This window comes from Musca vetustissima, unplaced genomic scaffold, assembly GCF_032173495.1.
Source record: "Musca vetustissima isolate MV318-11 ecotype Yass unplaced genomic scaffold, APGP_CSIRO_Mvet_v1 utg2745, whole genome shotgun sequence".
NCBI classification, from domain to species: Eukaryota; Metazoa; Arthropoda; class Insecta; order Diptera; family Muscidae; genus Musca; species Musca vetustissima.
This window is the reverse complement of record NW_026886292.1, coordinates 224,241-250,797: the sequence shown is the minus strand read 5'-3', so window position 1 is coordinate 250,797 and position 26,557 is coordinate 224,241. Positions and strand designations below refer to the sequence as shown.

Sequence of the window (26,557 nt, the reverse complement as noted above, 5' to 3'; positions counted from 1 at the left end):
ACTGTACACACACTAAAATTTTAATAAAATATTTAATATGATTATTTTTCTTTAGTTTTGAAAGCTTTTTATGTGTAGAAAGCTCATTTTTGATTTTTGATAGCTTCTTTTGTATACATAAATGTAATTCTTTTTGCTAAGTATTATGAAAATAGTTTTATGTTTTGAGGTTATGAATTTCTACGAAAAAAATTGCAAAAATATATTTTCTTCTAAGCTTTTTATCACATTTTTATTTGCCTTTGAAATCACAATATGTTCCAATATATAATATGCAGGACATGAGTATCTCAGATTTTTTAACTTCAAATTTCAAAATCGATAAAAATGTTTAAAAAATAAAAATTTAAATGAGTAGAATTTGCATTTTTATTTAAAAAATCTTCTCGATTCAAATTGAAAATATTTGATCTATCACGCTACTTGTATTGGAAATTTCTTCCAAAATTTTTGCATTACTTGTGACCAAATTTATCACATTTTAATCATTTTTTGTAATTCAATTCTCTTAAGATTCAACTCCCATATTTTATAATATTTAAAATCTGAGATATCCATGAAACTTCTCTTCAATTCTTTTTTGAATTAAAATATTCATATTGTTATATAATTATCAAAAGTTTTCTATACGTTTTATTAAAGCTTTAAATTTTCTTTCAACTTCAAAGCTTTCTTAATATTTTCTACAACATTTCCTTAGCCATATAAAAAATGTATCAATATCAAATCATGACAACTCTGTGTATTTTCTTTACATTTTTCTTCCCAATAAAAATTATGAATTTTCTAGGATGAATGGATCCAATAAAACATAGCGTAATTTTTTCATAAAAATCTTAAATTTTCTAAAAGCTTTTTCTTCACAATTTTCCCCCCAAAACCAAAAAATATTTTTGTAATTTTTATCTTAATGAAATTCATATAACATTTTTAACTATTTACTACGAGTATCGCCAAGTGTATTGTGTCCAAAAGAGAAACGACACATTTTATTCATGTATATTATGAAATTAGGTACAGCTTTAGATAGAAACAATAATTCGTCTTGATATATGAAAATAAATGTTAACAGGCAAATGGGTAAGCGTTATTTGTTTTGCATGTCCACATGTTGACGTTAAATTAATTGTTTTATTCTGCGTTGTTTTCGTTTTTTGCTGCGTGTCCTTAAGGAAATAACAGCATGAATAAATTTCTAATTTTGAAAATTCTTTTTGCTATGAGAATACATATTTTTAAAAGGAGGTTCTAATTCAAGATATGTAAAACATATTGTTTTCCGTTCGATAATGGGGGTGGAAATCAATGACGGTTCTGAAATCCAGTTTTGCCCCTATAAAGCTTTTTTGGCGCTGGGGCTTCAAAAGTAAAATGTATAAATGAATTGCAATAAAAAATAATAATAAAAAAATTCCTACAAAGAAAAAATCAAAAATTTCTGTAGGATATTTAAAAAATTAATAGATCTTCAACCACCTTGAATATAACTATATACAGGCGAGTGCAGAGGTGGATTTTCCAATTTCCAAAGTGTTTTTAGATCAGAAATTTATTGTTGAACTAAGTGAACAATAATATTAGGTTAGATAAACTGTACTGTAGGACTTTATTTAACATGCTTTGGAATGTTCGATGCACCGTTTTGTTGTATGATTTGTTGCCATTTTAAAGGAAGTCCTGCTCTCTATTTGCAAAAAACTCTAGTAGTCGATTTTCACAATCAACCCTAGATACCAATTTTTTATCATTAAAAAAATTTTACAATGCAAGAAAAAGATGATAATTGCTTGGTGCCAAGTCCGGACTGTATGGCGGATGCATTAAAACTTCTCAACCAAGCTCCCGAAGTTTATGGCGAGTTACTGTAAATGTGTGTGGCCTAGCGTTGTCCTGGTGGAACCCGATACCTCTCCTATTGGCCAATTCTTGCCGTTTCTGGTCAATTGCTATCTTCAAACGGCCCAGTTGTTGACAGTAGAAATTAGAATTTAGCGTTTGGCCGTATACAAGAAACTCATAATAAATAATCCCCTTGAAGTCTCACCAAATGCAAAGCAGAACCTTCCTAGCTGTTAATCCTGGTTTGGCCACCGTTTGAGGTGCTTCACGATCATTCTTGCACTGGGTTATCGTATGTGATACATTTCTCATCTCCAGTTACCATCCGTTTAAGAAGTGGAAATTCAATCCATCCTATTATTTTTCTGTTAATTGATGCCACCTTTGTGTAAATGGTTTAAAACAGTTTTATGGTCGATTTTTAGCTCCTGGGCGATGTTACGACTACTAACATGCCGGTCTACTTCGATAATTTCTCCGATTTTATCGACATTTTTGACGAAAAAATAATGGATTGGTTTTTCCCCAACCTAATATTAATTTTTATACTACAACAAACACGAGAAATTTTCAAAATTCGATTTAAAAAGTCTGACTTTATATGATGATCTATTAAATATAAATAAAAAATAGGACCTCATAGAGATTGATCATATACTACCCCAACCACTAAAGGTTCATACCCCATGTTAAAATATTAAAATTTTGAGTTTCAAATCTCTCTAACTCCCACTAAAATTATCCAATTGAGCCAAACTACATTTATTTAAAAATAATTTTCGAATTTGAATATATATGCATGCGTGTCCGTCCGCCAGTCTGTTGAAATCACGATACCTAATTGGCTGTAATTTGTTATTTTGGGTTGTGGTATGGTAGTAAATCTTTCTACTAAAAATGACAAATATTGGTCATTAGGTAGAAAATTTCCATTCCAAATATTATCAACATTGGCTTATGTTTCCGGGTAGCCCCCATACAGTTATTTTGGGGGGGTTTGAGCATGTTTTTGAAGCAAATTGGCTTAAATTGGATTTTTTGATTTGATTTTCAGGTTATCATGGGCTTTCAGATCTTCCTACTAAGCTTGATCAATATTCGTTTAGTTTTTATGGAATACCACATATAACGCTATATTTCAAACTTCATCCAAATTTGCTGTAATTTTATATTTTTAATTCTCATTGAGTTGAAAATCACCCTGGCAAAAATTATAAAGATATAAAGGTTTGGGCATGTTTTTCAACCGAATTCGATCTAATTTGATTTATCAAATTCTTATGAGGTGTCAAATCTTCCTACCACTTCCACTTTTAGGTATTTTGAAGACCTCTGCCGCATTTCCCAACCGATGGGGCTCTATTTAGGTATAAAGTGTCCTGGAAGGTTTACTTATATACAAATTAGTGTGATGCATAAAGTTTCGCATCTTTTATAATTATTTTTTAACCGAATTTTCTCATGGAAGTGGCTATAATTTGACATATCGGATTACTTGCGAATAAAAAAATTAAAAAAGTCCCGTTTAAGTTTTTTCAACTAGAGTGTAATAACTTGACCCATTACGACGTATTGTAAACTAGAGCCAGGATAGAAATTAGATTACACCGTCCTGTTGTGTGTTTCTCCAATGTTGTATTGAATTATTTTGAATTATATTTGAATTATATTGAATTATAAAACCCTTGGAGTGCAATGTAACTTCGTCTACTTGATCAGAATATGGAACTTCAAGAATTTCATGCAATCATGTATATTCCGAAATAAGAAAAAATGTTGGTCCTATTATTTTTGGTTTCAATATATCCAAATGGAAAAGTGCAATCGAGACACAAATTGAGGTTTTGTTCAGAAAATCGAAATCTTTCCCTTTTTAATTACAAAACTATTTTTAGACAATCGTTGGTCGGTCAAACATGATCCTCTTATATATGAACGTGACTATAATTTGGACAAGGAAGTTTGAAATTATTTTAATTGGTCAAATATATTGCCACATTTTTCATCAGATTTTGGGGTAGTGAAGTAATTTTGATTAGACTATTTTTTTACCTCAAACTTTTTTTTTTAAACTAATTTTTGTACATTATTTTGTTGTTTCCTTTTATTTCTTATTTTTAATGTGTTTTTTTTAATTGTACATACATATAATGTTGAATCTTTAAATTTATCTGTGAGTTTAACGAATCCCTAAAATAAAACTTTTTTCTATACTAATGGTAATAATAAACTATATCGCTATAATTTACTAAAATTTTGCTTTTTGCTTTTATATTAATACTGATTAAATATTCCTACAAAATATCGATGAAATTTTACACCTTCTCAAACTAAATTTCAAAACTTTTTTTCTACTCTGATTGCGAAGCGCTTAAAACCATTTCCAAAACCAAAAAATTTTCCAATATAACAAAATTCAAGTTTTATTGTCTTCTTATATTAATACTGAGAATTATTTCGCTTTTAGCCTATGTTTACATCAGTCATATCGCCCACACTATCAAGCAACCAAATTCAGACCAATGTAGCATATAAAAGCGATTGTCTGTACACCGTTTTAGTAAAAACGATAAATTTCAATTGTCAAATATACAATTTTCGTAAAATATATTTTCGAAAAAAATGAACATTTTATAAAGTGTTGTTTTTTATACCCTACACAACTATGTTGTCAGGGTATTATAGCTTTGTGCAGCCCCAAAAGTTTGTAACGCCGCGAAATATTGGTCCTAGACCCACCTTTAATTATACCGATCGTCATATCTCGACTAGCTGAGTTGATCTAGACATGTGTGTCCGTCCGTCCGTCCGTCTGTCCATTATAATTTGTAAACACGATACTGGCCACAGTTATGAACCAATCTTCACGAAATTTTACATGTAGGATGGGTTCTGGCCAATGAAGACCCCTATTGTTTTTGGAAAAGATCGGTTAATATTTAGGGGATGAAATGGACCAAAAACATTATTTTTTCGGTTTTTCTGGTCGCTCCAGAGGCCGCAATTATGGCCCAAACACCGCATGGAGAAGGGGATTGGGCCAAAGAATAAGCATGCCTGTTTTGATAAAGATCGCTCAATATTTAGCGGGTCAAATGGACCCTAACATTTGTGTGAAAAATGTCCAAATTTGTATTCTATAGCGTATATATTTACCACTGAAGGACATAGACCCGAGAAGTTGATAGTATATCCAAGAGGAGTGGTTGACCTTTAAATTGATACCAATTATATTGTCCTATGTACTCGGATGTGGGAGTTACAAATAATTATTTTCAGGTGTTTACGTATTCATATATTATTTAGTAACCCATTACCACATTAGAGGGTGGATTATAGCGCTGATCGCTTTGAAATGTTTCATGAGGTTCCAGTTATGGTCAAGGATAACGCCTTTAATTTTCGGTGATGATAAAATAATACTGGGATGAAGTGGACCGAAAACTTAATTTTTTGTGTTTTTCGAGTCGATCTATAGACCACAATTGAAAGCCGAACATAAGAACATAACGGACGTTGAAGGTCAATAGAGTGAATATATTGTCCAAGATCAGAATATAGAACCACACAAAGTTAAATTTTCGTGGAAGTTGTGTAGGGTATCATATGGTCTGCCCCGTCCGACTATACTGCGCCGCTCACTGGTTTAACGATGTAAACATAGCATAGAATTTCAATCTTTCCTATAAACCCAATACGTTCTTTGTATCTCGTGCAGCACATGTGCTGTACAACATTTCCCTTTTCGGCTAACATTTTATTATTTCATGATATAACTTTTTTAATAAATACTTCTTTGTTTTTCCACTTTTTGGCTGTTTATTTACCTCCAACACAATTTGCAATAATTGTTCGCTTTGTTTTCTTCTTGCAAGCAATTGTTCGAATTTTAAAAATATAAATTAAAATTTTTTTCTAATTCATTTCATTTTTTTTTAAATATTTTACAGATCAAAACTTAATTCAGCAGCAGCAGATCGAAGCATTAGAAAATTATGAGCATCAAAAAAGCGGAAATAGAACTTAAAACGAAATAATAGTTTTCTAATGGAATAACAAACAAACACACACACACACTCTCCTTCTCCCTATATACATATACTGCATACAAAGTAAATAAAACTCTCTACTTTTTCTACAAATTAAGTAAAATGATAAAAAAAAAACTAAAACTTATATATAAATAATAGGTAAATAATTAAATAAATTTAACTTCAAAAATATAAAACAAAAAAATGATCGCACATTTGCAATAAAAACTAAACCAAGTGAAACAAAATAATTAATCAAAAAACAATAGAAAAAACTACATAATATATTTTTGTTTTTTTCATGTTAAAAATAAAATTGTGTTTTTAAATGTTTAGTCATTTATTAAACTTTTCTACAATTAAACTACAAACCTTGAACAAATATTAAACATTGCAATATATAGATTTTTAATTTTTTAATATTTTATTTTTTATAATTTATGTTATGTTTTTTTTTTTCTTTTTATAATATTGTAATCTCATTTATTTTTTGTATGTATATTTTACTGTACTACTTATATCAATATTATCTCACAATAGATGTGTTTTTTTTATATATATACGAGTAACTAAGATGGAATTGTTGATATTCGAAATAAAGTCTCTCTTAACTATATTTTTCAATGTATATTTTTTGTTGTTTTTTTTTTTTGCAATAAAATAAATAAAAAGAACTAACTAAAAATATTGTATCATGTTTAGATTAATTATTAAAAAGGGTAATTTAAATTAAATATATGGTTAAGCCAAACTATTTGGCAATAACAAATTTCAATTATAATTATAATCAGCTTTTCGGTTGATTTGGATCGTCTTCAGATAAGGCTGGGTTTTTGAAAATTTTAGTACAAATTTCAGCACGAAATGTATTAAATATGGTATCACTTTCATTTGGCGAACCGGTAAAGCTTGAAATTTGATAGATAGATGTACCAAAGGGAAATTCGAAATATAAGTATCCGAAAAGTACAAAATTTATTAAAATTTCGTAATAGAGCAAAAACTCAAAATTTGGAATCCAAATCAAGGCTCAGAAGTAGAATCGATCGATATAAGAAGATAGTTTTGGAAGTGTGTATACGAAAAGTACTAAACGGTACTAACTTTGTTACAATTTGAATTTGGAAGAACGGATGGGTCTGGAATCCTGAAATTCTGAATTAACATTACCGTCGGAGTGTAGGATTGAATTTTGCAGCTAGTTTTGTATATTTGTACTTATGTACTTGTACTTATTGAAAAGTACTAAATGGTACTATATTCAATACAATTTAGATTTGGTTGAACTGATCGAGCTGGAACACTAAATTTTGAAAATAAGTAAGCACTATAAAATTGAGGTAGAAATTCATTATTATGTGTTCTAAATGATACCAAATTTGGTACAATTTGAATTTTGGGCAAAACAATAGAACTTAAATCCTGAAATGAGGAGATAGGATCGCTGTTGATTGGTGTAGTATTGTAAAATGTAGGAAGTTTTGGAAATTCATACTAATAATGGTTCTATGTCTACATTCGAGTGAACCGATGAGGCTGGAATCTGAAATTGGAAAATAAGATTTCTATTACTTGTATGATATAGGCAGTTTGGTACTAAATTTGATACAATTTAAATGTTGTCTGAACCGATAGGGCTGACATTTTGAGTTAGTTTTGGAAATCCGTACTAAATCGTACTAAATTTGGATTTGGGGAACAAATAGGAATGGAATCCTGAAGTTTGAAATTAAGATGGAGTATGAAGTTTTAGAATTCCTACTTATGTGTACAAAATTTGGTACTATTTGGATTAAAAGAACCGATCGGGCTAGAATATTGAAATTGAAAAAAATGATTTCTATTGGGTTGTTGACGTGGGTATTTATGGAAATTTATATTAATGTTTGCTAAATGGTACTAAATTTAGTACTAAATGTTACTAAAAATTTTGTCGATATTGGTGTGTATGTTAATTAGTTCCTCTGGCACATAAAGTTTTCCGTGACAACAGCATAATATGTTAAGACATGTTAAGACATGTTAAGACATGTTTAAATATTATGTTGGGGAAAAAGAAATCCATTATTTTTTGGGCAGATGACTGTACTGATAAATTCAGTTGTGAGTTACAGGGTGTTAAAAATAGAAGCGAACAAAGAGAAAATGCGGTGAATTTTACAGGCGAAAATGCAAGCCAAGCGGTTAAAATTGTGAATGGTTCCGATACTGTAACAGCCAATTATGTGCAATTTTGGTTTCGTAGATTTCGTTCAGGAATTTTTGCCGTTAAATATGCACCTTGCACATGTAGGCCTGTCGTGGTTAAAATCAGAAAAATGATTTACACAAAAAAATAATACATTTCTTTTCCCCAATCAAATATTTCCAACAAGACTTTAATAAAAACAAATGAAAAGCGTTAAGTTCGGGCGGGCCGAACTTTGGATGCCCTCCACCATAGATATACTGACAGGTACTAAAAATGAGAATATAGGGAACATACCAAAAAGTGGACCTATACCGACATTTCTAAAAACGGATTATGTAAATCATAATACAAATTTCAGAAATTTGTAATGGATAAATATAGCCTCAGCCTTATGGTGAGGGTGAAAATGTGCCTCATCTAAATATTGGTTCTAGACCCCATGTTTCTTTGGACCAAATTAGTTTCAGAAAATTTAGATTTCATCCAAACTTTGCCCATCTTATTATTTCTATGTACTAAATTACAGCTAATTCGGCGGAAAAATACGATCAAAACCCGAAAAATTAGGAGGTACCGTTATATAGGGGCTACCAGAAAAAGTGGACCTATGTTTAGAATTTTTTGTGGAGACATTTAGTACCCAATAAGGACCCAATGTAATAATTTCTGCGAATTCGGTTGAAAAACGCGCCCAAGAACCCCAAATTACCGAAAATTGGGGGGTACCCTTATATGGGAGTTATGCCAAAACGTGGACCGATAAAGCCCATCTTCGAACTTGACCTGCCTGCAGACAAAAGACGACGATTACAACAGATGGCTATATCGTTGTAATCACTCTAGCTATATGGCTATATAGTTGTAATCCCTTACAACATGGCTATATCGTCATAGAATTTTACGCTGATCAAGATATGATTATTTCGATGAGTTACAAACGGAAAACAAAATTAATATACCCTCCATACTATAGTGGAGGGTATAACAATATCTGGCGTTATCTAGGGTAATATACTCGCCACGGGCTTTCATTCCCTAAGGCATTTTCCACTTGCGTACCAAATGTAGCGTCGTCTCTGTCATTTATCATTATTTACAACTTGTGTCGCTATATAAAATTAAAATATCAAACAGCACCATCTACCTATCCTACACATACTCAATAATATTCAACTAGTTACCACTAGAGGGTTCTGTTACAATACATAGAGTCATGGTACAATTATAAAAGGTAACAGCAAATCCCAGCTGATTTGATTTCAACGTAATACTAGTGTCAATATGAATTTGACAAATTATGTTTTTAAAAATCACCCAACAGGAAAATTGAGAACGCATATAATTTGTAATTGTTCTTTATTAAATGTGTTCACGTATTCAATTTACTCAATCTGCCTGCTGGGAAAGTTTGAGGAAGCAAAACTTTCTTCATGTAATAACTCGCAATTCCCTGCATTATCATTTGTGTTACACATATAAGTGGCAATGGCTCAATTATAGGAAAGATGTGGAAGCGATAGGAATATAAATTTGATAGATTTTCATTCATGTTTTTCAATTTTTATTTTGAGGATTCGAAAATATTTCATTTTCAAAATAAAAATAATTTGATGATAATTTGTTTGTTTGTTTACATTTTTCTGCCAAATGAGTTGACACTAGTAGAACTTACAACAACAAAGTTCCATGTGGTTGTTGTATCGTTTTTTGTACAACAACACTTGCTGTTACCTTCTATTATTATACCATGACATAGAGTGAGTAAGCGTTGTTACAATCAGCAAACGTTATTGGATACAATATGCAAAATCGCCATTAAACCGCTCTTTATATCGTCTTCTTATTAGCGAGTGTTCTCATTATTTTATATTCTCGAAAGGCCAACCAAAATATAAATGGGTATATATATAAATGTTGGCTTTCTTACTTAAGCAATACAGCTGAGAATTTTCTTACAAAATTATATCCTCTCACAATGTTATACGGAGTAAAATATGTATTTAATAAGAAAATATTCACATTTCAATTAAATAAATACTCATATTAACAGGCACGGAACTGCTACTTAGTCGTTTTTAAATGCCGGATACGCCATTTGTTGTTTAGTGTATTCATAAACCTCCATGAACCGCCGTTTTTACATCACCTTCTTTATTTAACGCTAATATAAAGTATTCCCATTATTCAGCACGGCCGAATTTAGTGACAGTTTTATTCGACGCTGTGGCATTGCCATAATGATTTTATATATGTTTCGGCAGTTTCAATGTTAAACGAATTCTTGGTATTCAAAGAAAACAAAAAAAAAAAAACACATTTACATCAAATTGAAGACCAGGATTCCAGTGTAATTTATATTAAAAAACGCTCGTAAACACTATACTGTGCAATACTGTTATAATAACAAAAATAGCAGCATATGCTCTAATTGTTAAAAAACAATGACTGCTAAATGAACATCAAAGGCACTTTTACAGAACCATATACTATTTTATAACACAATCGCAAAGAGGCTGCTCGAAGTCTTGAATCTGTAGGCGCGTTTAGAACACAGCTTTTATCGTGATAATGTGCATTATCTCGATTTAACCCTTTCAGTGTTTTAGTCGAATATATTCGACATTTAAAATTACTCTCTTCCTCGGAATCCTATGCTAAATCAAGATAATTTCAAATACAACCTTGCGTTATCCCAAAAAATAAACGTTTATTCTTAAGGTATGCTTTACTATTACTTAATATTCAAAATAATTTTGCATTTATAATAAATATTACAGTATATTTCGGTTAATTGCACATCAAAATTTGCACAATTTTTTTTCAATTAACCGAGGAACCAATTATCCGATACCCACTTAATTGAACTGTTTGTTCAATTATAGAAATCACGCATTATTGGGTGAACTTATTTTCTAATATTATTGTCAAAGAATTTCGCGAAACAGAGTACAAATCATTCTAGACTAAATTTAGAAAATATATATGGAGGCTATATCTAAATCTGAACAGATTTTCACGAAACTTACCACACATCATTCTAGACTTAAAATATATTCGGCAGTTATATCTAAATTTTAACCGATTTATCTCAATTCGTTCGTCCTTGGGTCGAAAAAAATTGGTGTACCACATTTCATCTAAATCGGATTTTAAATGCGACCTGTACTTTTGTTTACAGTTTACCATCAACAGACGGACGGACGGACATGTATAAATCGACTCAGAAAGTGATTCTATGCATATTCTCAAAAGGAACCATGGGCCTATAAAAATGCCAGATTTTTTTCAATTATAATGCAATTAACCAGTGAAAAATAACAGGAAATTTATTTTCGATGACATGAATTTTGAACCAATTAAATAGGAAAATCAATTAGCAGGGATTAATTATCCGAGGAAATTTACATGTGTTTTCGTATGCAATATTTTGTTGCCCCATCATGTGGTTCAATTAAGCGGGGAAACCAATTAACCGAAAAATACTGTACTATAATTTGGAACAACAAAGGTTGTAATGACTGACCTATTTATTAAAAATTGCCTTAAAAATCAGGAGAGCAGTGAAATGTGATAACAGCTGACAAATCGACTCCATGTCATTTTTATTCTAGTCTAAACAGTTAGGATTTGATATTACGATTTACAAATCGAGTCGATTTAAAAAGCATAGTCTAAACGCGCCTTATAGCACCAATATTATTAGTTTTTCTCACTTTACATGTAAAGAGAATTTGTCCTCATTTTGCAATTTTATAGGAGAGACAAAAATAGACAGCCTAACGCCTTTACTCGTCACTACAAAACAACAAGAAAATATGTTAATATTGTAGTTTTTTTATTCGATTTTCGAATATATTTTGTTCTATTTGTCAAAACATTACATACACAGTCACACATTTTGTATATGACTATGGCACAACAAGCCACAGTATGAAAAAATTGTAATTTACAAGTTGCTATGGCTTACCTTGAATATTTGTACCATGGGTAGTCTCATTTCAAATAATCGAATACAACTATGTGCTTCTTGTACATAAGCCTGCCATTCACAAATCATACATTTCTTTTTACCAATGTTGTAAAATACATCTTTACATCTATATGTTTCTGAAGCATCACATACACAGTCAAACATTTTCTATTTGACTTTGACATAACAAGCCACAATATGAAAAAATTGTAATTTATAGGTAGCTATAGCCTACCTTGAATAATTGTACCAAATAATTGACCTTAACTTTCCTACAAATGCCTGTTATTACCGAAATTTTACGCAAACCAAAAGCGAAGTATTACTTGCGGTTTGCTTGGTACACCGTGAGTTATCTGTTTTCAAGAATACCAAGTTAAATCAATCCCTATTTATTTGTACAACGATTTATTAGTAGGGAAATATGGTATTGTTTACGAAGGCAAGTTTTTTAAGCGTATTCTCGTTTCAGTGGTGCGTTTCTTGAACATTTTTGCCGTCATGCAGAAAATGATTTTAAAATCTTTATATGAGTCGGTTTAGTTACTACTTTATTTTAGTCATAGCTCACAAAATGTTTTCGTTAATTAACGAAATTGTATACAAATGGAAATTTTCTGTTATCTGCCATTGTCGGATACCATATAACCATGTTGAAATAAGTCTAATAAACAAAACTACCTACAAATTGCATATGTTAACAAGTCACTGCGACATTATGAGACCATTTCCAAAGATTTGTTTTTAAATCAATTACACCTTTTTTATTGCTCACTATACAATTGTTGGTCTGTTCCCGTACTGCAAGAATCTACTCGATTTTACTATTTTCTTCGATATCATAAAGGAAAATTCGTTAACATAGTAAAAAGTTGTAGATTCTTGCAGTACGGGAACAGACCATGTATCATTAATAGAATTATAACATGTGAACATGATTTTTCTACTCAATAATCGATAATGCTACTGATTATCGAATGGCAACCCCTGTAATCAAAATAAGTGATGCCCATAACATGAAATCGAAGAAAGAGCAAAGGAAGAAAACAAGTAAAATAATGCCAATGCTCACTACTTCAAAGTCGATTTCTATATCCCTCTTCCATAGGCTGTCAAAAAAATCCAACAAACAAAATCTCTCTCAGATTTCATTCGCTGTCAAAAATTCGACAAACACAGACGTAACGTCGTTTGTGCTGTGGCCTCTCCGAGATTTTTTCTTTCTGAATAGAATACAAACGTTGTGTGTACGGCAATAGTAGAAATTTAATTTTTGTGAAGCAAAAAATTAAAGAATTCACGACAAAAATTTTTTATAACAAAATTATCAACGAAAAAATTAAAAAGCAGGATGTGAAAATGTGCGTGGAATGAACGAATACTAATTGAAGTTTCCTTATTGGAAGAAGAAACAAATCAAAAAAACGAAATACACAAACGGACAAAGTCGCAGTCGTCGTCATCGTGTTAGTTGTGTGTGTGTGTTGCGTTTCAGCCTATTGTGTTTGGGTGTGTGTTTCACAGCCTGAAATTTTCATAATTTTTTAATTTGACGTCGCCCTTGTTTTTTTTTTTGTTCTCACTGGCTACTACTTTTGTGTGTTGTTTTTGTGTTCTGCTGCTGTTTGTTGTTTTTATTGTGTGTTATGTTGCCGTGTGTTGTCTTCTTCCTACTCTTTACAAATTAGTTATTATTTTTTGTTAATTCTTTTTTTCGCTCTTGTGCAAGAGAGGAGGTTGAGAACGGGGGAAATCGTAGTGAAGTTTGTGTTGAACAAGAATTTATCCAACTATCAACTAATGAAAGAAAAGAAATGCCAAAGCAAAGAATAACAACCTAATAAAGAAATTAAACAAAAAATAAAAACAGCAACAACAACAGCAGTAGCAAGTACAAACAGAATAAAGAATTAATAGAAGAAAATAATAATAAAAAAATAATTGTGTTCGACGAGTGTTGGCGTGTCCGCAATATATTGCTTGCTGCCTGCCTCTGTGTATATGTGTTTCGGGCTCAAGACACGCACGCCCCATTGTTAACCCCCTTTTTTGGGGCTAAATTAAAGTGTAACTAAATAAAATTATTATTTGATGGAAATAAAATAAAACGAAAAACAAATATGCAATTAGTGTAGTTGTCTGTGAAAACGTGTGTGTGGCAAAGGTTTAAACAATCTGAAAAGCAAGTTTGTGCAATATGTGGCAAGAGAAACCGTGGTGAAATTGAAATTGCAATGTGTCAAGGCAAAGGCTGTAAAAAACAGCAGCTACAACAACAACAATACAAATAAAGCAAACCCTCCATCCACTCTTCTTATCAAAAGAGATGCAAAAAATAATAACAACAACAATATTAAATGTAACAACACAGCGACTAGTATTTCCATTACAACGTTGAAGGTGTTTTGTTTTTTGCCACCTTTCTCTGAGTGGCTTGTTCGCTCTCTCTCTCACAGCCTATCTCTCAGTGTGTGTGTATGGTTGGTCGTTATTTTGGAGAAAATTATTACTGTCACTGCCTTCAGTTTGTCTCTGCCCAAGTGTCAAATTGGAATACTGGCAGCAGCAGCTGAGTTCAATTGGCAAACAAGCCACTTGTTTTGCCTGTTTCGTCGTCGCCGTCCATCGTGCAAAAAAATAAAACGAAAGAAGAAGAAGAACAAAAGAATGTGAAAATGAGAAAAGAAACAAAACAGAAATTAAAGGAAATATTTGATTACACTTTATGAGGAACAACAAAAAGGAAAACAGAATCTGATCTTCTGAAGAATAATTTGTGTGTGCACATGTGTGTGTGGTTTCATTGTGTCACAGTGCTCTCCGGTTTATATTTGATCTGTCAAGTGATGATGATGATTATTATTTTGTTGATGACTACAACAAAATAGCAGAAACAAGAAGAAAACAAAAATAATTATAACAACAAGAATATTAGCCAGCTAATGTGAAGATATTGCAAAATACACATGTACACACCGACAGACGGACGACGAACGACACACATACAATACAAACCATCAACGAGTTTAACCAAAAATAAACACTATCCGCAACCACTTGTATCAAACTGTCAGCGAGACAAACAAGAACACGCTCGCTCGTTCGCAGAACAGTGTTTGTCAACCGCAACAACAACGGCTGCGTTCACGTTGACGCCGATGTATATTTGTGTGATGACAGCGGCAAATGACGCTAAATAGTTGTTTTTGTTGTTGATGTTGTTGGAGCCCAGGGCTTTCCCCCCACCATCGTCACATCAACAAACAAAAACAACTCTTTGGCGTTCCAATGTGAATGAAACTGATCGTTGTGGTGTATTGTTTGTATTGTGTGTGTGTGTTCTTTGTTCTTTAATTTCGCAAATTGTTTGTCATCTAAAAGTGCAAAATATAGAAAAACCACAAAACGCATATAAACAAATGAAAATAAATAATAATTTCTGGTGTATTTTTAATAATAATAATTTCTTCCATTTTTTCACCAGCAGACTCCTCACGTTTTTTCGCTCTCTTTCTCTCGATAACAAATAAAACATGAAATTATGCAACTTAAGAAAATGATAAATGTCTCAAGTTCCGTTGATAAATAACTATAAAATAACAAATAGCAACAATACACGATACATAATTACTTATCAATTACGCCATAACAACAACAATAACAACAACAAATTGAAATAGAAAACAAATTTGAAACGAAACAGAATTTGTAATTAATAACAACGCTGCTGTGTCACTCGTTCTCTGTGTATCGAAGTGTTGAAAAATAAACAAAAAAGAAGAAATTTTAGAATATTTGAATCAAAATCTTAACAAAGCCTTTTTTACAAAGAGGCTAATTTTGTAACTGTCTGCTGAAGAAAATCTATCTATCCTTCGTCTATTTTCTACGTGGAAAACTTTTAAAAGTGTGTAGTGTGTCATTAACGTTTCTGTCTCCCGCTTTGTCATCACCATCAACAAAATAACCAAACATGGCGGGCCATCACAATGCCAACCTTCTAAGTTCGGATATATCTCGTCGCAATCCTCAGGATGAATATGAACTCATACAGAAAATCGGTTCGGGTACATATGGCGATGTATATAAGGTAAGTTCACGGAATAAATATAAAATATATATAGCATATCATATAACATATTTCCAGACGTGAAGGATTAAAATTGGTTTAAAGTAGACAAAACATCCGAGTTGAAAAAAAATGAGGTTTAAGATGAAATCTGCATTGAGAGCAACTTAAATCAACATTTTTAAATTGACCTCATAACAATTTTCTTCTACCTAGCAAAGAGTCAATCTTCTCGTGGAATATCAAGTAAAATATTGCATCTGAAATCTTTTTATACGTTACGTGTGAGATTGCTTATTATAGCCATCGTGAGAATTTGGGACCATGGGACGTCGCACACCCATTGTCGAGAGAAAATTAGTTCTTCACCATACCGAACTATGAAAATGTTATCGGAAAATAGCAGAAATACTCAATATTACTTAATGCGCTGTCCTAAATTCGAATTTCCAACAAGCCAATAAACCAGCGAGGAAAAAATATTCAATATAAGAGACGAAAAGTGGTTGCCTAAACTTAAACTTTCTGAAATCGCAGAGAATATCTGGAATAGAAATGTAACTCACAAACAATTCGAAGAATTATTCGTAAGAATGGTCCTCATGGTAGAGATTCATTGGAAAAAAAAACATTCATAAGACCCAAAAAACAGAAAATCCGATTGGATGTCGTTCAGAAACACGATTTTGCATTTTGGAAATCTATTTTTTTGCTGATAAAAGCACACCAAGTCTGAAAAATTCTTTACAAGTAGAATGGGCAAAAATTTTGGACATCTTACACGAAAGAAATCTAGAGTCATCTCCAAGAAGTCTGCGCAATATCATTCGTGTAATTCCGTGAAAATTTCTGAATAGATAGTCGAATTCCTATCCCGTTCGATGAGCCGGTTGCAGAAGTCAACTGCTCTCCGGTAGATCTTTTTGCAATGACTTCTTTAGCATTGACACATTTAGTTATTGCTTGTGTTGTTGAGTCATTCATTGCTTCAATAAAAATGAAGTTTCGAGATTTATCAGATAAATGTTATTTGCATGTTGACTTTTATGCAAACTTCTATGGAAATGCTAGCAACTTTTTTTTACGAATAAATGGAAACTGGACCATAACAACTGTATAAACTTATATTACAATCTTTGTCCCGAAATTAACACTATTTTTTGCTTAAATGGGACAAACTGCATACTATTTCATAAAACTATCGATGTAGATTTATCCATGTCGAGGTTTTAATTAATATCGCAATATTGTCTTTATTTCGATGAACGGGCCTTATTTCGAATATTCTACTTTGCCTTAAAAATTTACTTGAAAGCTATTGTGACCGTAATAATTCAAAACAAACATGGTAAACATTTTTCCTGTTTTTGGTCGTTCCGACTAAAGGACGATAAAGAAAGAAAAGCATTAAATATAGATATGAACTACACCATCTTAAACAGTGGTTGGCGTGTTGATACTTGTCTGTCTGATTCTTGTTAAATTGAATATAGAGAATAATATAAAATGATTTTTCTGACGATTTTGCATTTGGTTGTCTTGATATCGGACTTTAATTTTTCCGAAAGAATGTACTGTATCTCCCGAATGCAAGAATATATCGATTTGTGCATATCCTATTTAGGATAGTTGCATTAAATCTGTGAACAGAAATTTGTTCTAAGATTGCGCAAAAAATTCGGGGCTCAAAGGGTTAAATATTAAGTATAATCCAGCTGCTATTTCTAGGATTTTTGAAAATAACGATTGAATATGATATATTAAATTAAATACTTTGAACCGCAATTGTAATAATTGCTGCTTTACCTATTGCAGTTTGAATTATTCAATATTCTATTGTAATTTTTAGAAATCAGAATTAATTTGAATTATATAATTCTCGAATTTAGATATTTCGAACGATATTTGAGAAAAGCTGCTCATTTGTTTTTTTTATGTACACATTTTCCAACTTTTATCATTTGTACCATGAATATAAAAAAATGAAACGCTGTTTTGCTATTTATATTTGATTATTACCACAGGCAAGTTTATTATTAAAACAAATACTTACTGAGGTGACTTCATTAGCATTACTTCAACATCCCTTAAATCTCGACATGCAATTTTGTGATTCATTACATTACCACCAAAAAGCTAATGTGTAGATTTAATTTTTGTACAACACAACTAACCCTTAAATGTTTTTTTTCTGAAAAAAAGTAACCACCCTTTACATTATAAGATACAGCATGTGATTGTATTTTTGCGTTCCAGAAAAAAACGTGAAACATTTCAGAAAAATCTCAATATACAATATCAGCAAAAGCATCATTTCAACAAGAATGCTCGCAGCCAAAAAAAAAATGACAACAAAAACAACAACGCCACTTAGCATTCAAACAAAAAGTTGTTTACAATTCATTCAAACGCATTCTTTATTAATAAACATTTAAATGTATCCAAGAGGCAGGCATTCCTCTTGGAAATTCAAAACAAAAAATGTGTATATAGACGTATCCATATACACAGCCATGCTCACACGTTTTAATGACGTATCAGAATTGAGAAATTAATAACAAATCCAAGTGCATTGAAATTTAACAACGAAATTAACAAAAAAAAAAAAAGAAAAGAATTCTGTATTATGTGGAGCATAGAGCAATAAGAGGGGAGAACTATTTTCAACAATAGAAAATTCTGAGCCCGTATAATAATATAGAAAACTACAATTTAAATGAATCTTTTTTTTACAAATATGGCATATGTATTTGAAGTGAGGTATTTGTATAGATAAGATTCATTAACACTGTTTCTATGGTTGAGAGAAATCTCAATTGTTTCTTAGTGCAGATGTTTTATTTCTTAGGGAAACTAGGGTTTATGATCAAGTTCGGGTATAGTATTGCTGGAAAAACTGACAAAATCTTGATTTACTTTAATAGTTACTTCAATGGTCATATATTTTGAAGAATATATCCATTTAGAAAGGCCGGTCGCCATAGGTATATAATTTATATCGCTTTTTAGTACATCTCCTATATAGAATACTCCATCATTGTTGACATTTTCAGTTGCTTTGCAGACAATTTTCAATTTGTTTGCAATTTGGGCCTATTAAAAAAAAAAAAAAAAAAATATCAGTCAAAAGGGGACATGATACATTTTAAAACCCAAATATCCTAAATTTAAAACGACAATAAAAAAATTGTCGATTGAAGATTCCTTCGTCTCATCGATAATATCCTTTGTCAAATCGAAGGATCCGCCAAATCGAAGACTCCGGCGATTGACTACGTTGTTCAGAAGAGGTTCTTCAGATACCTATTGATCTTCACATTTGATTTACCCATCATATGATTCCGATCAATTTTTGCCACTCGAAGGTCTTGTGGAGCGTCTGAAATTCCGGAGTGTCGATATGGTTTAGTATCGGACTATGGAACCCTTCATCTATCATGATCAATGAATGCCATTCACAGTCATTCGAGATTCCCCTAATAGAACAGGAGTGTCAACATGATTCGGTATCGTTCTCTAGTACAGTTTTCTTTTTTTTTAATGGTCTCTGATCATACGACGACCTCTTTACAGACACTGGTTTTGTTTGAGGTTTGTTTGCAATCGCCGCAAAAGTAGATGCTGCTGTCGCGACCACTTGTTGCTTCGATTTTGCCACTTTAGGTGGTTCTGTAAGGTTATTCAAACAACTGTCTTGATGTAATAACCCTGGTTCTAGGTTTTGGCAACACGACACAGGTGGATTTGGGTTGTTGTTTACAAGAGTGTTGCGGCTTGGCCGTCTTCCCTGAGGCATTTTTACGGGTTCTCCTTCTAGTCGACTTCGTTAAGGACTTCTCAACATTTAGTGACCTCCCTTAAAAGTGCTAAATGATCAGAAGTCCCTGGCAAGAGTTTCGCAATCGAGCTCCAACTACTCATTGCTATCTCTTCTGTTGAAGGGTTAACTAGTGCCAACTTCATTCGCGTCGTCTGAATTTTTCGAACTAGAAGTCTCTCTCAATATAATTCGTATACTTCCGTGAGAACTTCCGAATATATTTAAAGTTACTCCGGTTCCTTATTGGTAATGGAATCCTTATGACTTATAGCCGACTTTGATGGTGTCAATGACTTCTCAATACTTAGAGAACCCCTTGGAAGTCCTGAATGATCAGGAGTGTTTGGCATCGTTTCGCATTCCAGCTCCGGCTCCACAAAGTTGTATCCTCTGTTGTAGGGTTAACTACAGCCAACTTCCCTTGCGACTTCGGATCTATCAAGAAGTCGATCGCATTACCACTAGTATAGTTGCTTCAGAACTTCCAGATAGATTTGAGGTTCCTCCGGTTTCTTATCGGTAATCAGATCCCTAACCCGTTAAGTATCATTCTCGAACGATCTGGGACTGGTGTTTGTGGTCATTATCTTGATAAAAATAAAATCTTGTCCCCAATCACAATTTGTCAGCACTACATTTTGAATTATCTTTTAGAATGTTTAAATAAAACTTATCCATAGTTCCCTCAACAAAAACGAGATTTCCTACTCCTTACAGAGCCTCCTCCGTGCTTTAGGGTCGGAATTGTGTGTTAAGGGTTTCAAAATTTAAAAAAAAAAAACAAAATCATTCTTCTTGTATTCCTAAACGAACCCCAATCGGATTTTCCAGTTTTTGAGGATTATGAATGTTTTTTTTTCAGTGCAACACTACCATGAAGTACTTGTTTACGAAAAATTCTTCGGATGGTTTCTGGGTTACATTTCTTTTCAAATATTTCTCAGCGATTTCAGCAAGTTTAGGTGCGCTTAGCTTTGGATTATCGGCCACTTGTCCGAACAACAACTTTTCATTCTATATTGAATATTTTTTTTCTCGCTGGTTTTTGGTTTTTTGCTAATTCGATCCTCGGTTTTGTGCCCCAATATAATTTTTGGACAACAGATCGAGTATTATTGAGAATTTCCATTAATTTCCGTTGAGATAGTTTCATATGAAATTAATGTTTTGGATTTTAATCTTGTTTCTTTTACCATAAATTCACCATTCCTACAAAATATGATATATCAACATGTTTCCATTGGTACAACAAAATATCAATCCCTCTAACCATTCAAGCATTTCCCAAACACTCACCTATCCCTTCTGCTGATGCATACAAATGCATTTAGAATACCTAAGATTGTACATCAAAAATTCTATAACACATTTTCATTTGGATATCATTTATATGCAGATGATGTTAAACCAGCAATGGCTTTCCCAATTCTTCAATGCTCTTCACTTGACATTATGCTGTTGCTGTCACAATTCCTGTATTCCCATATCTATTCTCCCCACACATCTGTTCGCTCGTTGTTCATTCATTCAAGCAATCCCACTTAGTTCAAGAAATTATGTTATTTTAATATTCAATAATCATTTGGCGTATTTCGCGTTGTATGAATGGTTCAGAGTGTGTTCGACGACGACAACATTCTTTTGGCTCAGTGGAATTGTTTGGACGCGAAAATGAAACCGAATTGAACTGCTATTGAACCGACAGACAACCAGCACCACAACCACAATCACCAAAGCAGGAAGATCAACAAATGATGCAGTTGGATGCTGGCTGCAACAAAGGAATTCAAAAATTCAAATTTGAAATGCCACCGACATCTGTAAGGTTTAGCCGCCTTAGTTACACCATTCTGTCATGTTGTTGCTGCTACTTTGTGCTGTATGCATTCCGATGCATTCATCCTTTATGCATAGGGAAATAGATGCCAGAAGCATCTACTTTACGTGTAAATATATTCCCTTCCATTTTTTTCCTGTGCATCCCTTTTTCATTTCCATTTCATTGCATTGCAAATAAATTGTTGCTCTCCAGTAATATTATGGAAATCATCCTTATTATTGGAGGATATTGGGGTGGGCAGGTTTCGAAGTGTGATCGAACTTAAAATTTGAAATTTTCGATAGGGATGCCTTTTCCTAGCATATTGCATAGCCTCATTCCCTAAGCCTCTTTTATATTTTTTTCTTCTTCTGAATTTTTATAATGCAAATCCCTGTACTCCACCCTATTACTACCTGCAAAGTTTGCATATTCCCAGAATTTCCCATATAACAAGGAACGAACAAAATTTTCCCTTATTTTCTTTGTGTCTTGAAATTGAAAACGAAGAAGAACCCACCTATCATAACACTTCGAGCTGCTGCTAGTATCTCAACTGAAGCAAAGGAAACGACAGAAAAGAAGCAGCATCACTTGCAGTAATACCTCAAATCTCATTCCCACGCATCGAATGAGTCTCTGCTGCTGCTTGCCACATCTCCTGTTTGTCTGTTTGTGCATTGTTTCCTGTATTGTTGCCAAGATTCCTTCTTTGTGATGCAAACAACAACTGTCTGTGAGTCATACTATGTGTTGTTTACGTCAATTTTTTTTATAAAAAAGTCGAGTGTCTTTCAAAGGATTTAGAACGTGTGACTGATGAAAAATATGGGATTTGGAAAGAGCTATATAAAAAAAGGAAATAAACTACAATAATGAACAAAGAATTATTGAAATTTTGAGTTGCTTCTGAATTAAAATATAATAATTCAAAGAACATCAGTATTTTTGCTAGATGTTACATATTTAAGCCAAAGTTAGCGACTGCAGAGATCAGAGACTTAAAAACATTAAAAATAAAATACAATTTTTGGGGTGATCACCAGGGATGGTCCGTGTGACGAATTTTTAGGTTTTCGACTGTCAAAAAGGTGTTAACGTCGAAAACGTCATATACCTGTATAAAATGTAATAAATGTAGTAAACGTCATTTATTTCAATATTATTACCATATACTGTTATTTTCAAGAATATATATTACTTTTACATATATCTGACTATTCCTTACTAGATCTGAAAAAATTCTGAACTTTTTGGAGAAGAAAATTTTGAAATTCGATGTGGATTTGAGTAAAGCATACGTAATTTCCAAATTGATTAATGGAAATAGTTCTTTTGTCAAAAACCGAATGGTTTTGGGTGGGTTTCACTTTCTGAATGTATTATACAAATGTATGTATAGCTATTTCTGACGGACCATCTCTAGTGATCACTGACCGGTCATTCTGTGTTCATTAAAGGGACCCCCCATTCTCGGGGTCAATTTCGGCGAAGATCTTCCTTATTTTTTAACTTGGTTCTTGGTTAAAAATTGGCGATTTTCCAAAAAATATTTTTTCAAAGGTCCGCCTTTTTGTTAATTTTAGAGCGAATTCAATTATTTTTCTTCCTTTTTAAATCTTCAAATATATATGTGCAAAGTTACAAACATTAACAAGCATTGGTATTGATTTACAAGCCCATTGAAAATCTTGAAACATTAAAATCGAGAGAACATTAAGCCATTGAAATGCTCATCACAAGCACAGAAATACAGCGAGCGATATTGAATACCGCATTTCAAGATATCCAAAATTCAGAAATGTTTATCATTTCACAAACTGTTGGCTTTTTTCAGGCTAGCTAAACAATTACAAACGGCTCCCATTTCCAAGGAGAGTGAAATGAAATAATTAATGCAATTCCTATGCAATTATCGCTTTATGTTCGAGTTCTCAGTACGATTTTCAACGTATGCGGAGGATTTTGGTGCCTGAATTATTGTCGCACATACAAGTGAACATTTTCGATCATGAATCTAAATCATTACTAAAAAATCAATTTTTATATCCTCCACCACAAGGTAGAGGAGTTCAGTGTGTGCACTGAGCGGCTCATATAAGGATACCACCGATTATTTAATCAATTGGGTGGTTTGGGAATGTTTTTAAACCGGATTCGTTCTAATTTGATTTTTTATGTTCTCATAGGGTGTCAAATCTTCCTACAAAAAAATTTCAATATCGATTTACTTCGTATTCTGAAGTTTTTTATTCAGGTAAATTTGTTCGTTGTATCCAAGGTAAGGGATACACAGGGATTGTCATCGTTAAGTATTATGGATATTTGTAACAAGTTCGTTATAACCGAATTAAAATAAACGAAAACTAAAAATCTTGGATGGTGAAGGATATGTAAAGAATTTGAAGAAGGTTTTACTTGTTTCTTCGTCGATTTAGACAGCGTTTTTTCCACGCTGAGCCAGTGTTAACTTCGTCTGGCGGCGAAAATCGGAGACCCCTCATTATTTCTTGATGTGCGGGAATAAATGATTACTTAAGTCAGGGCTGTAGGGCAAATGATTCATCAATTACATGTCCTGGTCAGTCAAAAAGACGCTAATTTCAGCCAATTCTCCGAAGACTTTCGGCAAACAGAATGTGGAAATTCGCTCTTCCGATATTCTTTGGGAGTAGATTTTAGAAGAAACTCAATTTTGCGAATAAAATAATGGTGAGAAAGCTCAGACGGAGCACTTTTCGAATATATAGCTATCATGCAAAAGAAATCTTAGAATGTCGAAAAAAACCCCAGATTAGATGGATGCAGTATGGAGCTCCATATTAAAAGTAAACTCTAGAGGATTACTTTTCGTATATGTAACCATATGTCATAATTAGACCAGAGGGCTTATGAAATAAATAAATATCACATATAAGTCCGAACGGACACGTTGATTACGATTCTGATAGAAAAATGTAAAAATTCAATAGGGTGGATCGAAAACTGTTGTTATTTTTAAATAGAATTAATGAAATTATTGCTGAACTCCTTTTTTAGAGCTATGTTCACTGGTTACAAATGTGAAATCGGAATTTGAAAATCAAATAAATTGAATCCAAATTTCAATCCACATTCTCTATCTTAGTATTAATTAAATCCTTAGTTTGTGTATTATCGGCATAACGGTATAGCACACTATACTTAATAAGTTTTGAAGATTTTTTTTATTAAATGCAATTTTTAACGACTATTTTTGTATTAACGGCAACAACTTTTAAATGTATGAACTGCCGCAGACGGTCGCAAAATTCTAGGCAGAGAACATATCAAGGTGTGATACAACTCTTTAATATCCTTGGCACTATGTTCCGAAATTCATTTTGTTTTTGGAAAATAATCATATTTATGACTTTTATAAAAAAATTTTTCGTGATTAGCACAAATTGCTAATAATTTCCACCTTTGTTATGGTCACTAGTTCCATCTGTTTTATCTACCGTGATTTCATGTTAATATAATTTTTCAAATACAAATTATATTCACACAAATATGAACTTCTAAATTTCACCTCATGTCATTTGTAAACCGTGGCCCACAATGATAAAAAGCTCAACGTCTCTAGATTTGAAATATATAAAAAATTGGATTTCTGGTCCAATGTGCATATGCACAAAATGAATTCCGCAATATACATTAATTATCTGTTAGTGTCCTGGATGAGAAGGGGAAATTTCATTATAATAATAAATCCCATTTTGTAAAAAATAAAATGTATGCAGCATTGATACATTGATAAAAAGAAGCTCTAGAGGAGTAATTTTCGAAAATGAAATCATAATTTTAAAATGTCGAATTTTTCATATTTTCCCTCAGAGTCCCGGGAGACAATTGGGAAATATCATTATGCCTATCAAATATTATCAGAATTTGTGCGATGCAGATTTTCGATTTCTTCATATTTTAGGCTCTAATTGGAAACAGATTATTTCTATAAAATTATTATAGCGCCAATAACTTGTTGATATTGATCCGTTATTGTGTTATATATAACATCTCCACACTAAAGCCTCTTGCATATTATCTACCCATCCAATTACAGCGTTAATAAGCAGATGATTTTCAATAATCGAATACACTTGGGGCTTTCAGATAAATTTAAAGCAATTTTCTCAATGAAATTAGTTCAAGCACATGTTCGGAGCATGTAATTCGTTTTTTGTACTTTTGTCTACCAACTGTCTGTTCGTCTCCCGTCATTTATCTGTCGAAAAGCAAGCCCGCCCTGTCTCTCTCTCCCCCTTGTATGACCACTGAAAAAAGCCTATTCATAAAAGTTTAGATGTATTCTCCAGCAGATAGTGATAAACAACTTATTTGTTTGTATGTATGTGTGTGGGTTCGTAATATTTTGGCTCTGGTCCATCTTAGGATTCATTGTGTTTTTGAATCTGCTTCTAGGGATGATGCATTCAACTCTTCCTTTTGTGTCTGTATTTGTTTGTTTGCTGGCTGGCTGGCGGTTGTTGGGAATGTTTTGTTTACCCGGCGCTTGTCTCTCAGCGTTCTCCATGTGATTGGCTGCGATGTGAGTGAGTGTGTGTGTGATTCTGCATTTGTATGTGATTGTTGATGGCTTTGTTATGATGTTGCAGTAAGAGTGTGGCACCAGCCGCATTAAGTCCAATGCGAGGCATTGCAACACTGCCAGGCTGGGTTGGTAGGTTGGTTGGCTCACTGGCTGGCATTGTTGGCCTCAACCTCAGTCCAAGTTGGGAGACTATCTCTAAAAAATCTAGAAATACTAAATGTGTTTGCCAGCATTTATATATTTACTGT

General features: G+C 32.6%; 2 protein-coding genes across 10 annotated transcripts in view; both read left to right on the top strand.

Annotated features, from left to right (window-relative positions):
• LOC133333817 (uncharacterized) overlaps nucleotides 1–5,914 on the top strand; it is a 94,613-nt gene extending 88,699 nt beyond the window's left edge. For 7 of the 9 annotated variants that reach the window (XM_061542131.1, XM_061542129.1, XM_061542132.1 and 4 more), the window contains one exon: nucleotides 5,790–5,873. In XM_061542131.1, the coding sequence (XP_061398115.1) occupies nucleotides 5,790–5,838 (49 nt within the window). In that variant the 3' untranslated portion in view covers nucleotides 5,839–5,873. Of the gene's footprint in view, nucleotides 1–5,789 lie in introns of all 9 variants that reach the window. The other 2 variants (XM_061542110.1, XM_061542115.1) reach the window with 2 other exon arrangements.
• Nucleotides 5,915–15,997: 10,083 nt separating this feature from the next.
• Nucleotides 15,998–26,557, top strand: part of LOC133333815 (mitogen-activated protein kinase kinase kinase kinase 3-like) — a gene marked incomplete at its 3' end in the record, with an annotated part of 204,007 nt that continues 193,447 nt past the window's right edge. Inside the window, exon 1 of the mRNA XM_061542106.1 lies at nucleotides 15,998–16,121. Coding sequence (XP_061398090.1) covers nucleotides 16,005–16,121 — 117 coding nt within the window. The remainder of the gene's footprint in view (nucleotides 16,122–26,557) is intronic.